At 46.4% G+C, this 18,712-nt stretch overlaps 1 protein-coding gene across 1 annotated transcript in view; it reads left to right on the forward strand.

The window, feature by feature from the left end:
- SSPO (SCO-spondin) overlaps nucleotides 1–18,712 on the forward strand; it is a 160,628-nt gene that overhangs the window by 105,025 nt on the left and 36,891 nt on the right. Inside the window, exons 73-85 of the mRNA XM_077916267.1 lie at nucleotides 2,175–2,221; nucleotides 2,343–2,543; nucleotides 3,507–3,677; nucleotides 5,344–5,541; nucleotides 6,680–6,776; nucleotides 8,838–9,061; nucleotides 9,422–9,571; nucleotides 10,749–10,915; nucleotides 13,246–13,406; nucleotides 15,041–15,261; nucleotides 16,382–16,423; nucleotides 16,561–16,731; nucleotides 17,802–18,011. Coding sequence (XP_077772393.1) covers nucleotides 2,175–2,221; nucleotides 2,343–2,543; nucleotides 3,507–3,677; nucleotides 5,344–5,541; nucleotides 6,680–6,776; nucleotides 8,838–9,061; nucleotides 9,422–9,571; nucleotides 10,749–10,915; nucleotides 13,246–13,406; nucleotides 15,041–15,261; nucleotides 16,382–16,423; nucleotides 16,561–16,731; nucleotides 17,802–18,011 — 2,060 coding nt within the window. The remainder of the gene's footprint in view (nucleotides 1–2,174; nucleotides 2,222–2,342; nucleotides 2,544–3,506; nucleotides 3,678–5,343; nucleotides 5,542–6,679; nucleotides 6,777–8,837; nucleotides 9,062–9,421; nucleotides 9,572–10,748; nucleotides 10,916–13,245; nucleotides 13,407–15,040; nucleotides 15,262–16,381; nucleotides 16,424–16,560; nucleotides 16,732–17,801; nucleotides 18,012–18,712) is intronic.

Below are 18,712 nucleotides of genomic sequence, written 5' to 3' on the forward strand. Positions count from 1 at the left end.
ATCAGGGTCTTTTCCAGGGAGTTTTCTCTTCTCATGAGGTGGCCAAAGGATTGGAGCCTCAGCTTCAGGATCTGTCCTTCCAGTGAGCACTCAGGGCTGATTTCCTTCAGAATGGAGAGGTCTGATCTTCTTGCAGTCCATGGGACTCTCAAGAGTCTCCTCCAGCACCATAATTCAAAAGCATCAATTCTTTGGCGATCAGCCTTCTTTATGGTCCAGCTCTCACTTCCATACATCACTACTGGGAAAACCATAGCTTTAACTATACAGATCTTTGTTGGCAAGGTGATGTCTCTGCTTTTTAAGATGCTGTCTAGGTTTGTCATTGCTTCTGGTAACCTTAGGTTAGTCTAGATCAGGGGTCCCCAAACTGAGGCCTGCGGGCCAGATAAGGCCCAAGGGACTCGTTTATCCGGCCCGCGGCGCCCCCCGCCACCCACTGCCGCCGCTCGCTCTTACCAGCGCTGTGCTGCACAGCTGCCCACTGTCGGAGGAGCACCGGAAATAGCTTGTGGTCATGCACAAGCATTATTTGCACATGCGCAAGCATTATTTCCAGTGCACATCCTGGTTGGAGAAGGCCATGCACAAGCTATTTCCGGTACTCCTCCGACCCCTGGTCTAGATGGCTCTCAGGGACCCTTCCATTGATTGATTGATTGATTGAATTTTACATAACCAGTTTGAATTCAAACATTATACAGTACATCAACATCATCATTTAGGATTCCCTGAACCCCTTGACGCCCCTCCACCTTTCCATGGTTACCATTATCAATCTTTTTCCCCCAACTGTCTCCCTTATTTTCTCTCTTTTTCAAAAAAACCAAATAATCATTTTTTTTACCATAATTCTCCGTATATTACAAGCATGACTCAAATCCTGCCGAAGTTTTTAGCTGCTTACAGCGTTTTCTTAAGCACATTGTCAATTTTCCCCATTCCTTCTTAAAGTTCTTCTCTTCCTGGTTTCTGATTTCCCTGGTCAATTTTGCCATTTCGGTGTAGTCCATCATCTTCATCAACCATTCGTCTCTGGTCAGAACTTTATCATCTTTCCATCTCTGGGCCAGTAGTATCTGCGCTCCTGTCATTGTGTACATGAATAGTAATTTCTGCTCCTTCAGAATCTCTGCACCTAAAGTACGCACCTGGCCATAAGATGCACCTAGTTTTTAGAAGAAGAAGAAGAAGAGTTTGGATTTGATACCCCGCCTTTCACTCCCTTTTAAGGAGTCTCAAAGCGGCTAACATTCTCCTTTCCTTTCCTCCCCCACAACAAACACTCTGTGAGGTGAGTGGGGCTGAGAGACTTCAAAGAAGTGTGACTGGCCCAAGTGTGACTCCTCTGCATGTGGAGGAGCAGAGACGCGAACCTGGTTCACCAGATTACGAGACTACCGCTCTTAACCACTACACCACACTGGCTCTCAACCAGTAGAGGAGGAAAACAAGAAAAAAAATATTCTGAACGAAACAGTGAATGTATGATTTTTGTAGTTCATGCTGTGGCCACAGACATGTGACCTGATGGTGAATTTGGGGTGACCCCATGCAAAAATCCTGAGGATCCATGTGCTTTTACCTCCCCCTCGCAGGCAGCCTCTAGCATCCCTTATCTCTCTTCCGATCCCACCGATCAGCTGTTTCCTTTCAACACTCCCTTCCCTCTTGTTTGCCTTAGTGTCTTTTCCTGAGCTGGAGCAGTTTTTTTGCTCCTTCTTTTCTTCCAATTTCCCTCCTCATTGCTTTAGTCTTCCTGTCTCCTTGCAAGTTACCTCCCCCCTCCCAGGCAGCCTCCTTTATCTGTAGCATCCCTTATCTCTCTCCCCGATTGGCAAATGATCAGCGGCTTTGTTTCAACACCCCCTTCCCTCTTTCTAAAAAAAAAGCACGATCTGCTTTTTGCCCCTGGGCAATTCGGCTCCAGGGACCACACATTCACTCCATAAGACGCACAGACATTTCCCCTTAATATTTAGGAAGAAAAAAGTGCATCTTGTGGAACGAAAAATACAGTACCTAGTAGAAAAGCCTCTGTCCCCCCCCCCCAATGTTATTTTAAACATTTTTTTCAACTCATTATAAATCATTTCCCAGAATGCTTTTGTTATCTTGCACGTCAATGACAGGCAAGGGGGTCTCCCATCTCCTGCCTCTTTCTCTCTTCCCAGCACCTGCTCCAAAGGGAAGCTGATCTGCACCAGTCAAGCTTGTGCCGGTGAGTCCCACAGGGTGGTTTTGCCGGGCAGAGAGGGGGCCTCACAGAGAGGAAGGAGGCCCCCCCCCCATGGGGAAGGCTTTATTAGGACCCCAGCAACCTCTTTCCCTCCTTATTCCAGTTCCCGGCGGCTGGTGCGACTGGTCCCCATGGAGCCCCTGCTCCAGGACATGTGGCAACGAAATGGTCACCCGCTACCGGGCCTGTGCTTGCCCCAAGCCCCAGAACGGGGGTCCCGAGTGCGAGGGACTGCAGGAGCAGCACGGTGACAGCGGAATCCAGCTCCAGAGGAAGGAGTGCCCCATGGACTCTTTCTGCCCAGGTACTCAACCTCTGGGGCAAACAGGAGGGTGGCTGGGTGCGGAAACCAGACTCACAGATCCCGCAAGTGAACTTTTGCAAAAGTGGTTAGGGAGGGAAAGGCTCAGCCCCCTTTCTTCCTACTGTGCAATATTCTTATCATGCATTTATAGCCCACCTTGAGGAGCTCAAGGTGACCTAGAAGGTTTTTCTCCCCTCCGTTTAAACATTACAACAACCCTGAGAGGTAGGCTAGGCTGAGAGGCAGCGACTGGTGCCCACCAAACTTCATAGCTGAACATTAGTGATTTGAACCCTCGGCCCTCCAGCTCCCAGCCTGACACTCTGACTCCTACCCCAGCTTAATAATAATAATAATAATAATTTTATTACTTCTACCCCACCCATCTGACTGGGTTGATGGGTGTTTAGGAAGGGAATAAGGGTTACAACAGGTCAATTTTTATTAAGGGTTTTCAACGTAAAATACAATAAAAGCCAAACTGATCAAAAGAAGGCAAGCAGGAAAGAAGCAAAAATAAGCAAAGGAAGGAAGGAAGAAGAAGAGAAGAAGGGAAAGAAGGGAAAATAAACACAAGGTGCTCTGTTATAATTATATTGTAACCCAGGCTTCTTCAAACTCGGCCCTCCAGATGTTTTTGGCCTACAACTCCCATGATCCCTAGCTAGCAGGACCGGTGGTCAAGGATGATGGGAGTTGTAGTCCAACAACATCTGGGGGGGGCGAGTTTGAGGAAGCCTGGGTTACAATATAATTATAACAGAGCACCTTGTGTTTATTTTCCCTTCTTTCCCTTCTTCCTTCCTTTGCTTATTCTCGCTTCTTGCCTGCTTACCTTCTTTTTATCAGTTTGGCTTTTATTTTATTTTACGTTGAAAACCTTTAATAAAAATTGATATAGAGGACAGAGGAAGGGCTCAGCAGACACACACGCGCACACCCCTTTTCTCTTGCGCCTCACAGTGGACGGGGCCTGGAGCACGTGGAGCCCCTGGTCCCCCTGCAATGCCTGCGGAGGAGAGTCGGCCCGGATCCGGGAGTGCAGCAACCCCCCTGCCCGCTTTGGGGGGCTTCCCTGCCCTGGCGAAGCCCGGCAGACCCTCTCGTGCCACGACGGAGTCACCGAGTGCGAAGGTGAGAAGGTGCAACAGGCTGGGCAGATAATTTTAGGATACCTAACTGTGAAGATACGCAGAATGAAAGGGTTTAAGGTCAGTGAGAAAGGGGAGGGTTGGTTCAAGAAGATATTGAATTATTTGAACAATTTGGGGCAATTAAAATGTTAAAAGTTAAATAAACCTTGTGGAAGGAGGAGTGTTAAGGTATATAGAAGAGTACATATAGTTGATTTGAATGTGTTATTATTGAATATTATTGAATATGTATATGATTGAATATTGTATACCCAATGTATCAGCCACTGTTTGTGTTTTGGTGGTTTAAAAAAATAAAATAAAATAAAAAACAAAGATATTCCGGGGGCGCTGTTGTTGCCCCCCCAAAAAGCCCCATAATCAGAGAGGTGGGGGTGGCACTGATGTTGGGGGGATGAACGTCAGAACATACAACAGTGGTCCTCAAAAAAACCCTTTATACCCACATTTTCAGAAGGAAAATTTGCTCGCGCCCACCAGACTTTTTATTTATTGGTAATAAATTCCTTGGATAAGGCTCCTTTGAAACACTTGCTTTTACACTGGCCCACAGTTAGTAAGTTTTTGGAGAAAGCGTGGGATCATATCATTAATACGTTGCGCAGGAACGTAATATTTTCAGAGGTGAATATTCGTTTGAACTCTATAGCTGTTGCGTGGAAAGTGACAATGGGAGAGCGAAAATGGAGCCCAGCTGCCCTAAGGGTTGCTAAGAGATTGATGTTGATTAACAGGAATAATATTATTTATTTATTTATTTATTTATGCATACATACATACATACATACATACATACCCTGCCCACCCGGCTGGCTTCCCCCAGCCACTCTGGGCAGCTCCCAACAGAATATTTAAAACACAATAAAACATCAAACATTAGAGACTTCCCTAAACAGGGCTGCTTTCAGATGTCTTCTAAAAGTCAGAGAGTTGTTTATTTCCTTGACATCTGATGGGATGTACATTTCCAAAATATAAGATTAAAAAACAAATAAAACAAAACCTACATGCAGCAACAGCGTTTTGTGTTGTGTAGGCTCCTGTGATGTAAGTCATGGGCCCCGCCTAGCCTGCTCCCTCAAATATCCCTGGTTTGCTCCTTTCTATATATAGGGTGCCTACATTCTGCTATTTATAATTATTAGTAGTTTGCATCATATATTTACACCTATTATTATTTCATGTTATAGGAAGTTTCTAGAGACTAGACGATAAGTCTTTGTAAATGGTGTTTCTAAAGGAACTTTCGTTCTTGCCAAATGCCAATGTGTTTGCATTATTAAGTTTCTTATTCTTATGAATAAAAAAATCATTTTAAGTTAGAGCTTAATAATTATTTCACTATTAATATACTTCTTCTTAATTGTATTTCAGTACAACAATGACTTTGATAAGATACGTATTTTGTGATGTGCAAATGGCTTTAGATATGAGGTCCATAAATGACCATACAGCATCTATTCAACACAAAAAACAGCGACAATTTGTTGCTGACAAAGGACAGCTGGACATAGAAAGGGCCCCATTACCTTCAGTAGCTGAGGGCCGCATCAAACCTAAATCCGGCCCTGGGTGGGAACACAGAGTGAAACATCATCCCCAAGCTGCGCGCAGAGATCTGAGTGGCTTTTTCCTGGTCCCCCCAGACTGCAGCGGGGGGCAGGTGTCGTTCCCCTGCGGCAAGGCCTGCCCACGCACCTGCGAGGACCTGCACCCGGACAACGCCTGCTTGGACAGCCCCCAGTGCCAGCTCTCGTGCGCCTGCCCAGGCGGGCAGCTGCTGCAGGATGGCGTGTGCGTCCCACCAGCGCACTGCCGCTGCAAGTACCAGAACACCTGGCTGGGTGAGTGGATAAATGAATCTTTAACAAAGGGAGCTGCCTTGTTTGGAGTCAGGCCATTGCCCTGTCTAGCTCTGTAATGACCACACTGGCTGGCAGAAGCTCTCCAGGATTTCAGGCAGGGGAATTGAATGAATCAAGGACCTTCTGCATGCCAAGCACGTGTTCTACCACCGAACTACTAGGAGCATAGGAAGCAGCCGGTCCGCCTACCTCAGTGTTGTCTACACTGGCAGGCAGCGATTTTCCGGGGGATTGAACCAGCGACCTTCTGCAGGCCAAGCAGCTGCTCTGCTGTAGCCGTCTTAGACTTTACCGATTGGTAGGCTGAGCGTTGCTCCCAGAGCCAGGGAGGAAGGAGTCAAATGACACCGAGGTTGGTTCAGAGAAAGAGTTTATTCTGCTCTCCGGATAGCAGAAGGCACTGCGTGAATTGGTTCACAGCAAGCACAAAAGCAAGAGAAATTTCACACAGTATATATATCCTCCAGGCACCCTCTTCCCCCTTCCCCAGGAATCCAGCCTTGTATGTTCATACACGTAAGTTTGACATCCATGACCATAAACGGATGTTCCTGTTCCTGTACTCTTATCTTGGGGGTTAGGAGGGTCACTCAGCTATAGGAGTTTCCCTTGACGCCATCTCTATCTCCAGCCGTGGGGGCTGACAGACCCTGTCTTGCAGAGTCTGTGCATCAGGGTGTCAGGATATTTACAACCTTCAAGATAAGATAAGCCCCAGCTCTGCCGTCCCGTCTCCACTTCGGAACTGACAAGGCCATCCATTAAGCTTCACGGACTGATAAAGGAGAGGGCTTTGTTTATACAGCTGGGTTCCTGTTATACATGAGCTCAAGTGCTCAAGTCAATGCTTTTTAGCTAATGGACACTTGGAGAAGGAAAAATGGGGATTTGGGGGCCTGTTTCAGACTGACTGCACAGTCAGGCTTTAGATTTGGGGAACCCATTCCTTCACTGCCACTGAGCCACAGATCTTTCCCAGCCCAGTTTGCTGGGCTTGGCAATCATTTGAGAGGAGGGAATTCAGGATGGAGTGGGGCCTGATTCACACAAGGAGGGCAAGGGGAGCAGGAAGAAACTGCCAACTCTGAATTATTCCCTCTTTTCTCCGTCTTGGCAGGTGTCCCCGAAGGACGGAATCTCTCTCTGTGGTCAGGGCTCCCGCCCTGGGAGTACGTCCAGCCTGGGGAGACGGTGACTGGACCCTGCCAGAACTGGTGAGTCTGGCCAAGGCAGGCTAATGACGCTTGTAATACCTTTATTTTGTTTATTTTGTAAGATTTATACACCCTTTGGGGGTTTCTTTTTTGGGGGGGACACCTAAATTTCACTGCAACTTGGGTTGACTTTATAAGCTCAACACGGCAATCTTCTGGCACCAGCTCTTTGCCTGGCGTGGCTGACAAAATTTAAATAAAGCTCCCCTTCTTTCGTCAACTAGGCTCAACAGTGGGAAAAAATAACATATATTTTGCCACTAGCTGGTGCTGCAGTTATATAAATACAGTGGTACCTTGGTTCTCAGACTTAATCCATTCCGGAGATCTGTTCCAAAACCAAAGTGTTCCAAAGCCAAGGCACGCTTTCCCACAGGAAGTAATGCAAAAAGGATTAATCCATTCCAGACTTTTAAAAACAACCCCCAAAACAGCAATTTAACATGAATTTTACTCTCTAACGAGACCATTGATCCATAAAATGAAAGCAATAATCAATGTACTGTACAATAAAATAAATAAAACAATATTGTAGATGATAAAAATTAAAATTGATTTTTTTTCTAACCTGCACTGATGATGGTCATTGTTTGGATGGGGGGCTTTTATCCATTTTCGCAGTCTCAATCAATCAATCAATCAATCAATCAGTATCTGAACTGGGTTCCACACAGTCACAAAAACAAATTAACCGAAAAAGCCTCAAAAACAAAAAATGCAAAATAAATAGCAAAAACAAAAGTGCCAAACTTAATCTGTTCCGGAAGTCCATTTGACTTCCAAAATGTTTGAAAACCAAGGCGCAGCTTCTGATTGGTGCAGGCGCCCAGGGAAGAATAGCCAACAGCCGCATCAGACATTCGGCTTCTGAAAGACGTTAGTAAACCGGAACACTTACTTCTGGGTTTTCAGTGTTTGAGAACCAAGGTACCATTGTAGTCTAAATGAAGGTTTAATTTCATTTATTAATTTTTAAAATTTGTATGCCACCCTTTCTCCAAAGATCACAGGGCCATTCACAACATAGAAATGCAAAACGACAGCATGAGTTATATAATAATATCACTTTTAGGATAAAAACCTTAACATCCGTATTTGCTTAAATGCATGGTTTGAAGTCTCTCTGTGTGATTTTAACATCAAGTTGGATAAATGAAACTTTAAGATTTTAGCCCTAAACTGAAATTTAGGATTGAGCTGATGAAAGCAGGTCTTACTCAATGAGGGCAATATTTCCCCTCAAATCTGCAGTTACTTTTAAATTACTTCAGTCCATCCCAAAGCATTATTTATTTTAGGATTTTGCACCATACTTTGGTTTTGTTTCATTTTTTATGTGCATCGTGATTTAGTCTATATTCTTGGCAGTTCAATTAGTTTGTCCCATTAATTTATGATTCAGTATGTTATGCTGTCTTAACACCAAATCAGTTCTTTTGTGTGTTACTACTGTGGAAATTACAGTTTTGAGGGTTTTGTAGCTCTTGTTTAACAAATACGATGTTTGATGTACTTATTGTTAAAAATTTAATAAAAATCATTTAAAAACAAACAAACCTCAGGGTGGTTTACAAAATGAAAAGAAAACAGTAAGTTTATCGATTAAAAAAAAATTAACAACAACAATTTAATACCTTCCCAAAATTAAAAATCAGCAGTAAGTAAAAGCCGACTAAAACCCCCAGCCACATTCTAGATGTCTGGTTGGGATTGTCTAAAACAGAACATTTTTAGCAGGTGCCAAAAGTGTACAGTGAAGGCTGCTGACTGTTGTCAAGTGGCAGGGAGTTCCAAAGTGAAAAATCTGTTTCTTACAAATGCAGAACAGTTATATATGGAATTTCGACTTTGCTTTTTATTCATAATGTTTCATTCAGATGTTTTGTGACATTCTGTTTCAAAGCAGCTTATGAACCACTTAGAGATTCTTCTTCCTTTTTTTCTCGTGGAAATGTAAAACACAGAATGGAAACAATTTCAGTAAATAAAAGTAAAGATATGCGAATGGTGTTATGTCTGCCGGGCCATTAGCACCTCTCTGCCCCCTTTCTTCTCCCCCAGCACCTGCGTGGCCGGGCACCTGCAATGTGACGTGGACCCCTCGTGCCGCCTGGATGGGGGCTGGGGCCCCTGGGGGCCCTGGTCGCCCTGCAGCCAGAGCTGCGGGGAGGGAGCCGAGTTCCGATTCCGCGAGTGCAACCACCCAGCCCCCCAGAACGGAGGAAGGGGGTGCCTGGGCAGCAGGGAGCAGCAGAAAGCTTGCCAGAGCCAGCAAGATTGCCCAGGTGAGGAGCACGGGGGGGGGGGATATAATAATAATAATAATAATAATAATAATAATAATAATAATAATAATAATAATTTATTTATTTATTTATTTATACCCCGCTGATCTGACTGGGCCTCTCCAGCCACTCTGGGCTGCTCCCAACAGAATATTATTATTATTATTATAATTATTGTTAAAATTTAAATTAATAAAGTGATAAAAATAATAAAAAACTGATGTGTTTTTAACTTTTCTGTTCTAAACTTTTTAAAATAATAATAAAAAACATTCCTGTTTTGTTTTCCCTCCTTCCTTCCTTCCTTCCTTCCTTCCTTCCTTCCTTCCCTTGACCTCTGCCCCCTCCGTGTCCCCACAGAGGAGGACGCCTGGGGCGCCTGGTCCCCCTGGGAGCCCTGCAGTGTCTCCTGCGGAGGAGGAGAGCAAATGCGGATCCGCCGCTGCCGGGAGCCCGACTGCCAGGGCTTGGCCGCCCAGAGCAAGACCTGCAACACCCAAGTGTGCCTTGGTGAGTCGGTGGCTCCAGGGGCATACGAAGGGGGGGCAGAGGGGGCGGACCGCCCCGGGCACTGCCCTGGGGTGGGGTGACAAGATGGCCTGCTGCCTCCCCCCAGCTGTAGAGCGCAGTCAGCGTGGGCGCCGCTCACATGGTGACTGTACGGGTTGGCGCTCGCATGGCTACGGTACCAGCTGCCGTGCATGCGCAGTCCATACAGACGTCTCGCATGCCTCACCAGGCGATTTGCTCTGCCCCAGGTGACAGAGAGGGTTCCTCCGCCACTGGGTGGCTCCCCCAAGTATTGAAACACCCCGCTTCTCTGAGGAGCGTAGACCGGCCCACTGTCTCCTACCCAATCCAACTTCTCCTGGCAGCGAGTTCCAAAGTTGCCTGGGAGGTGCCACCACTGAGAAGGCCCTGCTAGGCGTCCCCACCAGGACCAAATTTAGGTTTCATGAGGCCCTCAGCTCCTGAAGATAACGGGGCCCTTTCTATGTCCAGCTGTCCTTTGTCAACAACAAATTGTCGCTGATTTTTTTTGTTGAAAATGTGCTATATGGTCATTTATAGACCTCATGGGTATCTCAAGCCATTTGCACATCACAAAATATGTATCTTATCAAAGTCATTGTTGAACTGAAATACAATTAAGAAGTATGTTAATAGTGAAATAATTATTAAGCTCTAACTTAAAAATATTTTTTATTCATAACAAACTTAATAATGCAAACACATTGGCATTTGGCAAGAACAAAAGTTCCTTTAGAAACACCATTTACAAAGACTCATCATCTAGTCTCTAGAAACATCCTATAAGATGAAATAATAATAGGTGTAAATATATGATGCAAACTACTAATAATTATAAATAGCAGAATGTAGGCACCCTATATATAGAAAGGAGCAAACCAGGGATATTTGAGGGAGCAGGTGGGGCCCAGGACTTACACCATAGGAGCCTGCACAACACAAAACGCTGTTGCTGGATGTACGCTTTATTTTATTTGTTTGTTATCTTATATTTTGGAAATGCACATCCAGGGGTTTTTCCCTTTAACTTTGGGGGGGCCCTAAGAGCCCTGAGCTATAGCTTGTTCAGCTTATACATAAGTCCGGCGCTGGTCCCTCCAAGGGACCAAGAGAAGGGCCTCTGGTCACCCTTGCGATTCTTCTCCCTTCCTCTCAGAGGTTGGCTGCCCGGTGGGGCGTCTGTACCGGGAATGCCTGCAGGAAGAGGGGTGCCCCTACAGCTGCGCCCATCTCACCCGCCAGATGGACTGCTTCTCGGACGGCTGCGAGGAAGGGTGCCACTGCCCCGTGGGCACCTACCAGCACGAAGGGGCCTGCGTCCAGGTGGGGACCTCTGAACTTCTCTGTCTCTCTCTGTCGGTCTGGTGGTGGAGGTAGAACATAGCCGTTGTGCTCCACCCCTGAACAAAAGTCCTTCCCCCAAACCTGCTGTCTGTGCTGAGGAAGGCTGAATTTTTGCACACAACTAATAATACTAATAGGTACACGGGTGGCGCTGTGGGTTAAAACACAGAGCCTAGGACTTGCCGATCTAGAAGGTCGGCAGTTTGAATCCCCGGGACGGGGTGAGCTCCCTTTGCTCGGTCCCTGCTCCTGCCAACCTAGCAGTTCGAAAGCACCTCAAAGTGCAAGTAGATAAATAGGTACCACTCCGGCGGGAAGGTAAACGGCGTTTCCGTGCGCTGCTCTGGTTCGCCAGAAGCGGCTTAGTCATGCTGGCCACATGACCCGGAAGCTGTATGCCGGCTCCCTCGGCCAATAAAGCAAGATGAGCGCCACAACCCCAGAGTTGGTCACAACTGGACCTAATGGTCAGGGGTCCCTCTTAGGATGTTTCTGTTCCACCTTAAAAGGGAGCAGGCTTTGTGAGTCACAGAGTCTGCGTATTTCCTTTTCACAGGAAGTTTATGTTTTGTCTATTGCTTTCGTTTTCTCTCTGTGTGTCTGAGACACTGAAGCAGGCAGTCATGTTTTTTTCTTTGTTCTGACCAACGCTGAATAAACTTGTAAATATGCTCTCCTGCGTGCATCTTTCGCTGTGCGAACTCTGCTGATAGAGAGTGCAAGAGCTCTGGAATGTGGGAAGCTATTTCTGGAGCTCGTGTCGCTAATTGAATGATACTGCGTTATCTACAGATGTCGATGGATCGCAACGGAGACGGCTTGGGGGCATGATGGCCTTTGTCTCCCTGGCAGTATCCCAACAGTCCCTTTACTTTTAATAATACTAATACTAGTACTAATACTAATACTAATACTAATTTATTAATTATACCCTGCCTATCTGGCTGGGTTTCCCCAGTTACTCTGGGCGGCTCCCAACAGAAATAATATAACAACAGCAACAGGTTGATTTGAATATGTTATTATTGAATATTATTGAATATGTATATTATTGAATATTGTATACCCAATGTAAAAGCTTCCCTAAACAGGGCTGCCTTCAGATGTCTTCTAAAAGTCAGGTGGTTGTTTATTTCCTTGACATCTGCTGGGAGGGCGTTCCACAGGGCGGGCGCCACCACTGAGAAGGCCCTCTGCCTGGTTCCCTGTAACCTCACTTCTCACAGGGAGGGAACCGCCATGAGGCCCTCAGAGCTGGACCTCGGTGTGCTTTGGAGTGATTTAATAATAATAATTTCTACATAACAAATTATCAAAACAAATCATCTTCATTATTTCCCTGCCCCTTTTTTTCTCCCTCCCTTCCTCCCCCAAAACTTCCCTCAGCTCCTCTCTCTGATTTCTCAACTCATGTTGTTCTCTGCATATTGTAAAATTGTATACATCCTTGTGTTATCTATCTACTATGTTGACCCTCACTAAATTTGTGTATAGATAGGTAGCCGTGTTGGTCTGTCATAGTCAAAACAAAAAAAATTCCTTCCAGTAGCACCTTAAAGACCAACTAAGTTAGTTCTTGGTATGAGCTTTCGTGTGCATGCACACTTCTTCAGATACACACTTCTTCAGATGCACACTTCTTCAGTCTGAAGAAGTGTGCATGCACAAGAAAGCTCATACCAAGAACTAACTTAGTTGGTCTTTAAGGTGCTACTGGAAGGAATTTTTTTTTGTTTTAAATTTGTGTATGTTATTCAAAACCTGCCAAGGAGTCCAGGTCATTTTGTTGTTTTTTTAAGTAATTTGTAAAAAGTTCCCATTCTTCTTTAAAGTCACAGTTGTCCTTATATTGCAATTTGTATGTCAATCTCGCCAGTTCTGCACAGTTCACCAATTTCTCTTGCCACTCTTCTTTTGTCGGGGCTTCTTCATTCTTCCATCCTTGTGCTATTAAGACTCTGGCTGCTGTTGTAGCAAATAGTTCTTTATTTTCCTTGGCAGGTCTTGTCCTACAATCCTTAACAAAAATGCTTCTGGTTTTTTTCAGAAATGTCATTTTAAACATTTTCTCCAGCTCATTATATATCATTTCCCAATTTTTTAAAATTTCTCTGCATTCCCACCACATATGATAAAAGGTCCCTTCTTTTTCTTTACATTTCCAGCATATGTTTGACCCGGTTTTATACATTCTTGCTATCTGTACTGGTGTTACATACCATCTATACATCATTTTCATGTAGTTTTCTTTAAATCTGTCAGTTGACCTCTTTACAAGTCCCCTCTCTTTCTCTTTCTCTCTGCTTTAGGAGTGCCCCTGCATCCTGACCGAAGACGCCCTCAAGATGTTCTGGAACCACTCCTCGGATCCCAGCCCCCCTCTGGGCATCCTCACAGCCCAGGGTCAGCGGCTCTCCCTGGGAGAAGAAGTTGCCCCAAACACCGCCATCTATTCTGCCTGCAGCAACTGGTGAGCTTGGCCAGATTTCAGCTGTTCTCTCCATGCCCAGCTCACGGGCAAAGCCTCACCTGTGCCACTGCGGCCTGAAAGACGAGCGGAAAATATCTCATCCCACACGGCTGCCCCTTGGCGTGCCTCACGGCTGCGCACCCAGCTTGTAAAAATGATTGTGGTGCTTTTTGTAATTATTTATCTATTTGGAACAGATTTTATATATGCATATGGTTTAATTTGATTAATGATGAATATTCTTCTTTTTATCTGTAAGCCACCTTGAGCCCAGCAAAGGGTCGGGGAAGGTGGTTAATAAATAAATAAAAAGTTATTTTTTGATGAAGCTATTTTTGGCCGCCTCATCCCTTGCTTTTTCCTGTAAGACCAATTACAGTCATTAACAGTCGTCAAGAGGTTTACCACACCATCAGCCAATCACCCATTCCCACCTCCCTTCTGGCTATATATAAAGGTCTGGTGACTTTTGTTTCAGTGTATCTGAAGAAGTGCGCATGCGCATGAAAGCTTATGCCCAGAACCAACTGAGTTGGTCTCTAAGGTGCTACTGGACAATTTTTTTATTTTTTTTATAAAGAAATATATTATTGTAATAATTCCTGACAGCTGCTGGTTGCAGGCTTGCCATCGGCTTTCACATCTGCTTAGCATCCCAAGAGGCTGCCTTATACAGTGGTACCTTGGTTCTCAGACTTAATCCGTTCCGGAAGTCCGTTCCAAAACCAAAGCGCGTTTTCCCATAGAAAGGAATGCAAAAGTCCATTCCAGACTTTTAAAAACAACCCCTAAAACAGCAATTTAACCTGAATTTTACTATCTAAGGAGGCTATTGATCCATAAAACAAACGCAATAATCAATGTACTGTACTATAAAAAAATAAGACAGTATTGTAGATGATAAAAATGAAAATTATTATTTTTTCTTACTGCACTGATGATAGTCAATGTTTGGATGGGGGACTTTTATCCATTTCCTCAGTCACACAATCAATCAATCAATCAATCAATCAATCAATCAGTATCTGAACTGGGTTCCACACAGTCACAAAAACAATTAACCGAAAAAGCCTCAGAAACAAAAAATGCAAAATAAATAGCAAAAACAAAAGCGCCCAACTTAATCTGTTCCGGAAGTCCGTTTGACTTCCGAAATGTTCAAAAACCAAGGCACAGCTTCTGATTGGTGCAGGCGCCCCGGAAACAATAGCCGACAGCTGCATCGGACGCATAGCTGTCAACATTTCCCTTTTTTAAAGGGGAATTCCCTTATTCCGAATAGGATTCCTCACAAGAAAATGGAAAATTTGACAGCTATGACGATTTGGATGTTCAGCTTCCGAAAAACATTTGAAAACCAGAACACTTACTTTCAGGTTTTCGGCGTTTGGGAACCAAAGCGTTTGAGAACCAAGGAACCACTGTATTGAGTCAGATTATGGCTCTGTCTGGTCAACTGCAGTTCTCCAGGCAGTGAGGAGCCTTTTCCCATCCTTACCTGGAGATACCCTTGAGGATTATCATAGAAATGTTGGAAGGGGACCCATGGGGGTCATCTAGACCAAACCCCTGCAAAGGCAGGAATCGCAACTGACTTTGAGACTCTTCCCAACTGTCGCATCTCCTCCGTTCAGCTCCTGCCGCAACGGGCAGCTGGTCTGCGCTTTCTCCCGCTGCCCCGTGGACGGGGGCTTCTCAGCCTGGAGCCCGTGGGCCCCCTGCTCCTTGACCTGCGGGGGGCTGGGGAACATGACCAGGACGCGCGAGTGCGCCAACCCCAAGCCTGCCAACGGCGGGAAGGGCTGCGCTGGGCCCCGGGTGGACATCAGGTACTGTCAGACGCTGGATTGCCAAGGTAAGAGGCCAGACTCAGGAGCAAAGGTGCCTGATGATAATAATAATAATAATAATAATAATAATAATAATAATAATAATAATAGAATGTAAATGGGTAAAATTGATGGTAATTGCAGCCAGACAGGTTATAGCGAGTTCTTGGAAAAATGCAGAAGAGCTAGGGGTGAACCAATGGAGGGAAAACTTGAAAAATATTATTATCTTCGAATAACTGTGAATATACATAAAATGAAAGAATTTAAGGTCAATGAGGAGGGGGAGGATTGGTTTGAGAAGGTATTGAATTATTTGGGCAGGTTTGAACAATTTGGGGCAATTAAAATGTTGAAAGTTAAATAAACCTTGTGGAGGGAGGAGTGTTAAGGTATGTAGACTTGTACATATGGTTGATTTGAATATGTTATTATTGTCTATGTATACCCAATGTATTGGCCGTCTGGGGGGGTTTCACTGTTTGTTTACGCTGTTTGTGTTTTGGTTGTTGGTAAAAAAATAATAATAAAAACAATGAACAATAAAGGAAGACTGGAAAATGATAATAATCTAGCTGAGTTTCCCCCTTCACTCTGGAAGGCTCCCAACAGGATATTAATTTTTTTTAATAAAAGATCAAACATTAAAAACTTCCCTAAGCAGGGCTGCCTTCAGGTGTCTTCTAAAAATCAGATAGTTGTTTATTTCCTTGACATCTGATGGGAGGGTGTTCCACAGAGCAGGCGCCACCACCAAGAAGGCCCTCTGCCTGGTTCCCTGTAACCTCACTTCTTGCAGTGAGGGAACTGCCAGAAGGCCCTCGGAGCTGGACCTCCGTGTCCGGGCTGAACGATGGGGATGAAGACACTCCTTCTGGTCTACTGGAGAATTCCAGCCAGATGGGTGGGGTATAAAAAACAAAATTATTATTTATTATTGTTATTCTTCGCTCTGCCCAACGGCACGCAGCCGGTCAGGGCCCCAGCTGTCTGGCCACTGGTTTTGCCACAGATCATCGCCCTGTGGTGACACGGAGGCGGGGTTTTCCACCAGTGGTACGTGCATGATGGTGGAGACAAGGGGAAACCTGTGAAGACTGACACCATTGGTTAACCCCAGCATGTTCTTTTCCTCCTCCTTCACAGCGGTGACTGGACCCACAAAACAGCCTGTCTCTGTCGTCCCAGGTAAGGGGGTGGGGAGAGGAAGGAGGAGGACCCAAAATCTGGTTGAGAAGCCCTTTCCTCGGCCTGTTCCCCTTGGGGAGGCAGCGGAACCCCACCCCACCCGGAAAGCCAAGCTGCTCCTCTGCCCCACTCTCCAGGCTCCGAGGAGGACAGCTTCACCCCTTGGTCTCCCTGGACGCCTTGCTCCAAAACCTGCAGCGACCCCGACCTGCCGGCCCTCAAGACCCGCATGCGGTTCTGCCAAGGGTGGGCCAACTGCACGGGGGACTCCTTCCAGGAGCGAGAGTGCAACCTGCCCCAGTGCACAGGTGAGGAAGCCAGAGCCAGCCGCCCAGAGGGGCTGGGAGCAGCCCAGCCAGATGGGCAGGGTACAAGTAATGAAATTATTGTTGTAATTAAGGGGCTCACAGCCAGCGGTTAGTGGGTGGGCTGAAATAACACAGGAAGACCTTCCCCAGCAGGTAACAGGTGATGCTCAACTGGGGCAAAGAATCTTAATTTCTCACGGGGTCTGAACTGGAAGTGATGGACAAGGAACGAGACCTTTGGGGTCAGGGTGGAGAGCCCAATAAAGAGGTCAACACAGTGTGAAAAGGGCAGATAAAAAGAGGTCCATCGTCACGCAGCTCGCTGTTAAACTGTGGAACTCCCTCCCACAGTGCCCACTGACCTGTTGTTGTTGTCGTTTAGTCATTTAGTGGTGTCCGCCTCTTCGTGACTCCCTGGACCAGAGCACGCCAGGCACTCCTGTCTTCCACTGCCTCCCTCATGCTGGTAGCTTCGAGAACACTGTCCCACCATCTCGTCCTCTGGCGTTCCCTTCTCCTTGTGCCCTCCATCTTTCCCAGCATCAGGGTCTTTTCCAGGGAGTCCTCTCCTCTCATGAGGTGGCCAAAGTATTGGAGCCTCAGCTTCACGATCTGTCCTTCCAGTGAGCACTCAGGGCTGATTTCCTTCAGAATGGAGAGGTTGGATCTTCTTACAGTCCATGGGACTCTCAAGAGTCTCCTCCAGCACCAGAATTCAAAAGCATCAATTCATCGGCAATCAGCCTTCTTTATGGTCCAGCTCTCACTTCCATACATCACTACCCAAATTCATGGAGGGTCAGCGATGGCCACTAGCCAGGACGGCTGTGCTCTGCCTCAACAGCTGGAGGCAGCGATGCTTCTGAATTCCGGTTGTTGGAAACCACATGAGAGGAGAGTAGGGTCTTGTGTTTGAATCCTGATTGTGGGTTCCCCATAATGGGCATCTCCTTGGCCACTGGGAGCACGGGATGCTGGTTCAGGTGGGCCCCTGGCCTGATCCAGCAGCAGGCTCCTTTAAAGTCAATGGCGCAGAACGACCCTCTGCCTTTTTCCGCTGCCCCCCGCAGACGCCCCCCTGTGCCAGGGCGAGGAGTGCCTGGGCCTGAACTGCACTTGGAACGCCTGGTCTCCCTGGAGCGCATGTTCCCGCAGCTGTGGGGTCGGGCAGCAGCAGCGCCTGCGGACCTACAACCCGCCGGGGCAAGGAGGGCACTGGTGCCAGGATATATTGACGGCCAACTCGGAGCGGCGCTTCTGCAACCTGCAGGCTTGCAAAGGTAGGAGTCGCACGCGGGTCCCACTTGGGGCTCGCTGGCTTCCGTCTCCCCTCGAGTTTTCCATGGCATAGAGAAAGTGGACATTGAAAGGCCTTTTTGTTAGGATCTAGTTCCGTTCCACCTTAAAAGGAACAGGCATGACTGTTGTGTGTCACGTGCCTGTTTACTTCCAGCACTTGCTGGGAACTCCCGCTTGCATATTGCTTTTGCTGTCTTGCTGTTTGCTTGGAGACGAAGGGAAGCAGACATGTTTTTCCTCTGTTTCTGAACTATGCTGAATAAACGCTTGTAAATAATGCTTACACATGTTTCTGTCCGCCACTTCCGTTGTGAGAAGTTATTCACTCTTCTGATAAAAGTGTGCTCAAGTCTTCTGAAGGCTTCTGAGACTTGTGTCGCTGTTTGATGCTGTTCCGAGGACTGGAGATCGCCCAGCTGCCGGCCGGTGGCTGGAGCCAGCTGGGGGCCTGCCAATGCCCCCGTCTCCCTGGACGCATCCCAACACTTTTCACCCTCATCGCGCTATAACAACATTGCTAGACTGTGGAACTCCCTGCCACAGGGATGGCCACCAGCACAGCTGGCTTTAAAAGAGGATTAGGCAAATTCGAGGAGGAGAGGGCAATGGAGGGCTACTAGCCAGGCTAGTCAGAGGCAGAAATGCTTCTGAAGACCAGCTGTAGGAAACCCCAGAAGGAGAG

This window comes from Podarcis muralis, chromosome 12 (genome assembly GCF_964188315.1).
Source record: "Podarcis muralis chromosome 12, rPodMur119.hap1.1, whole genome shotgun sequence".
In the NCBI taxonomy this organism is placed as follows: domain Eukaryota; kingdom Metazoa; phylum Chordata; class Lepidosauria; order Squamata; family Lacertidae; genus Podarcis; species Podarcis muralis.